At 63.3% G+C, this 1,397-nt stretch overlaps 1 protein-coding gene across 1 annotated transcript; it reads right to left on the bottom strand.

Moving 5' to 3' along the window:
• Positions 1 to 216: 216 nt before the first annotated feature.
• On the bottom strand, positions 217 to 1,197 carry LOC118689282 (olfactory receptor 52B2-like). Its single transcript, XM_036387448.1, has one exon. It carries the CDS (start codon positions 1,192 to 1,194, stop codon positions 217 to 219), a length of 978 nt encoding a protein of 325 aa, XP_036243341.1. The 5' UTR covers positions 1,195 to 1,197.
• Between the last annotated feature and the right edge of the window lie 200 nt (positions 1,198 to 1,397).

Here is a 1,397-nt window from a genome sequence, read left to right as displayed (position 1 = left end):
CCTTGTCCTCGCAGTAGCCAACTGACTCCAGTTCCCTCAACCAACCAATCCACTCTTTTATAACACTCTTCTTCTGATTGGCCACAGGTGTGGCCTGTTAACATCAGGCCTGCTCCTAGTCCTTAATAATTGGCTCAGCTGCAACTCTTTAGGGGGTAGGATTACTTTCTGTACCACCTTTATTCACTTATGTTCTATCCCCCTCCATGTCCCTGCTCAGCAGCTGTCCCCCCAGGCGGGGCAGGCACAGCCCGTCCCCGCGGGGCAGAGCAGGCGGGTGACGCGCTCGCGGATCTGCCGCGTCCTCACCCCGTAGACGATGGGGTTGAGCATGGGCGGCACCACCACGTAGAGGTTGGCCAGCAGGATGTGCACCTGCCCGGGGATGTGGCGGCCGAAGCGGTGGGTCAGGAAGGAGAAGAAGGCGGGCACGTAGAACATGAGGATGACACAGAGGTGGGAGCCGCAGGTGCTGAGGGTTTTGAGCCGCGCCTCGCGGGTGGGCAGGCGGAACACGGCGCGGAGGATGAGCGCGTAGGAGGCGGCGATGAGCACCACGTCCAGGCCTGAGGAGAGCAGCGCCGTGGTCAGCCCGTACCAGACGTTGGCGCGGATGTCGGCGCAGGCCAGGCGGGCGATGCCCATGTGCTCGCAGTAGGTGTGGGGCATGACGTTGTGCCCGCAGTAGGGCAGGCGCTTCAGCAGGAAGATGGGCGGGCACATGATGCACAGCCCGCGGGCCACGGCGGCCGCCGCCACCTTGGCAATGGCCGAGGGCGTCAGCAGGGCCCCGTAGCGCAGCGGGGCGCACACGGCCACGTAGCGGTCGAAGGCCATGGCCAGCAGCACCGAGGACTCCACGATGAAGCTGAAGTGGGTGAAGAACATCTGCGTGATGCAGGCATCGAAGGAGATCTCCCTGGCGCCGAACCAGAAGATGGCCAGCATTTTGGGCACGGTGGTGGTGGACAGCAGCAGGTCCGAGAGGGCCAGCATGGCCAGGAACAGGTACATGGGCTCGTGCAGGCTGCGGTCCGTGGCGATGAGGAAGAGGAGCAGCAGGTTGCTGAGCACGGCGGTGAGGTACATCAGGCAGAAGGGCACGGAGATCCAGATGTGGGACTCCTCCATGCCCGGGATGCCCGTCAGCACAAAGGTGATGGGGTCAAAGCTGCTCTCGTTGAGCTCGTACATGGCGCTCCCGGGCTCAGCCCCGGCCTGACCCGGCTCTAAGCAGGAAGCAGAAGGGACAAACCAGCCCTGTGAGCCTGGCCTTGCCCATGACACCTGAGAGATGCTGCAAAGCAGGACACACGTGACAAGGCTCCTGCCTTCCGCCCCAAGGGCTGCCCTCCCTCGCTGTGTTCTGGACAAAGGACCCTGTTTGTCCTGCCATG

The sequence above is a fragment of the Molothrus ater genome, chromosome 2 (genome assembly GCF_012460135.2).
Source record: "Molothrus ater isolate BHLD 08-10-18 breed brown headed cowbird chromosome 2, BPBGC_Mater_1.1, whole genome shotgun sequence".
In the NCBI taxonomy this organism is placed as follows: domain Eukaryota; kingdom Metazoa; phylum Chordata; class Aves; order Passeriformes; family Icteridae; genus Molothrus; species Molothrus ater.
Note: the sequence above shows the minus strand (reverse complement) of the source record. Positions and strands in the feature narration are given on the sequence as shown.